Genomic DNA, 1,933 nt, shown 5'->3' with positions numbered 1-1,933 from the left:
GATGTGCTGCAGCCCCGTGGCCAGCGGGGGCTTGGCTGCAGGACACGTCCCCAGTCCTGTGCTTTCAGCAGTCTGTGCTCCTCGTGGTGAGAGAGCCCAAGACCAGCCCACTCCTTCCTGAATCAGCCAGGACATCAGTCACGGGTGGCCCCTCGCTGGCGTGGAGGGGACCTGCCACCACCTTGTGATGACTTTAGAGCTCCCACAAAGCAGCCGTGAAGACAGGGGTCCTGCTGCCCCTGTGGTAAGGGGTTTGGGGGCTCCCTGGAGCAGGGGTGGTTTGCTGGAGGTTAGTAAGACCGTGGTTGCCATGACATCAGTGTACCCAAAACCAGGAGAACCCAGCGGCTGCCCCAGCCCCACTGGTGGTTGCCTCATGGGGAGACATTCATTAGGTACAAAGCCATCAGCCATTCCTGGTGTTGCACCTCAGCCTTGTATGGAAAAACACCCCATAAACACAGCCCAGTGCCTACCTTGGTACTCCAGTTTCCTCTTCTCCAGCTCAGCCTCGATCTGATCTAGCACCATTCCCAGTTCACCAAGGATCTTCTTCAAGTAGTTCACATTGTCATGCTCCAGGATCTTGGCCTGGGTGGAGAGTGGGATTAGGATGGGGGACGGACGGATGGATGGACATGCATCCTTGCAACTGTGCAGGGACATAAGGCACCAGGTGTCCAAGGAAGGGTCCATGGGTCATGTACCCCCACCACCAAAGAGATGTCTGGGGCTTTGACCCACTTACCATGAGCTTCTTCTGCTTGGAGAGGTAGGGCTCTGATAGCTGTGGCTCCTCTTCGTGGTCCAGCTTCATCAGATCTGTGCTGGCATTAGCTAAATGTCCTGAGGGCAGACAGAGAGAGGGGGTGGGGGGGCTGTGTTTGGCAGGCATGGGGATGACCTTGTGTCTGGTAGCAAAGCACCTCGTCCTGCATGTGAAATAGTGTTATGGCACTAGGAAAAACACCCTGGAGAGCTAAAATGGAACAAGCTTATGGCTTGCTGCTGCTGTACTGCTGTACGGGTGTATGGCTGGGGCATCACACGCCCTCCTGAGGGCACGTGGCTTCTTCAGCACTCCCGTCCCCTCACGGCAGGGCAGTGCTGGCTGCAGGTATGGCAGATCCCCCTCCCTGGCTGCGGAGAGTCCCAGCTCTGCAGGTTTCTGCTTTTCATTTCCTCTGCTGGATTCATATTAGAGCTGCTGGCAGATCTCTGTCTCTCTCTGTCTCTTACTGTTTTAAGAACATCCCTGAGCTTGCTCATAACCTGGTTCCTGCAGCTCCATCTCCAGCAGGTCGATCCTTTGGGATGCGCGAGCTGGCTGCCCACATGTGGGTGTGTGTGCTGAGCAGCGCAGCAGGGAGCAGCATGGGAGGGGATGCTCCCTCCTGAACGAAGCTGTCCCACCCCGGCTTGGTGTCCAGGGATGCAGTTTGGTAGCATGGAACCCATCATGAGCATGGGAGAGACACTGACCTTCCTCCCAGGACTTGAGGAGGATGCAAGGGAGCTAATGGAGGGAGGGGAGCAGAGTAAATGGAAGAGGAGAATATGAAATGCAGAGTAACACCTTAGGGACGAAATAAATTACGCAAACCTGGGCTAATCTCATCCTGCCAGGGACCATCTGTCTCTTCCTCCTTGTTCCCTCCAACAAGGCCTTGGCTCTGCCGACACGTGGGTGCAGGAGGTGCCAGGGCTGGCCGGGGCAGCAGCCAGCAGTGGGCTGTATGCTGACACAAAATGCTGAAACTCCCTATTTTCCACCACGAGCCTTGAAGCTCGTGCTCACTCAGGCTCCCAGCCAGCTCTCCTGGGGCTGTAACTTGGAGAGAAGCCTGGATGTCACCCTCACCCTGGTGTTGTTCCTCTGTTCCCCTTGGGAGAGCCTGGCCCTTGGTTCACCCTCTCCTTGGGACACACTATA

The 1,933-nt window shown here is 56.5% G+C and overlaps 1 protein-coding gene across 4 annotated transcripts in view; it reads right to left on the bottom strand.

Annotated features, from left to right (window-relative positions):
* Positions 1–1,933, bottom strand: part of GDAP1L1 (ganglioside induced differentiation associated protein 1 like 1) — a 13,236-nt gene that overhangs the window by 3,763 nt on the left and 7,540 nt on the right. For 3 of the 4 annotated variants that reach the window (XM_010164267.1, XM_010164266.1, XM_010164268.1), the window contains 2 exons: positions 749–846; positions 477–591 (listed from right to left, as the gene is read on the bottom strand). The exons of the other annotated variant lie outside the window; for it this stretch is intronic. In XM_010164267.1, coding sequence (XP_010162569.1) covers positions 477–591; positions 749–846 — 213 coding nt within the window. The remainder of the gene's footprint in view (positions 1–476; positions 592–748; positions 847–1,933) is intronic. 4 annotated transcript variants of the gene reach the window in all.

Source organism: Antrostomus carolinensis, unplaced genomic scaffold (genome assembly GCF_000700745.2).
Source record: "Antrostomus carolinensis isolate BGI_N321 unplaced genomic scaffold, ASM70074v2 scaffold33733, whole genome shotgun sequence".
Lineage (NCBI taxonomy): Eukaryota > Metazoa > Chordata > Aves > Caprimulgiformes > Caprimulgidae > Antrostomus > Antrostomus carolinensis.
Note: the sequence above shows the minus strand (reverse complement) of the source record. Positions and strands in the feature narration are given on the sequence as shown.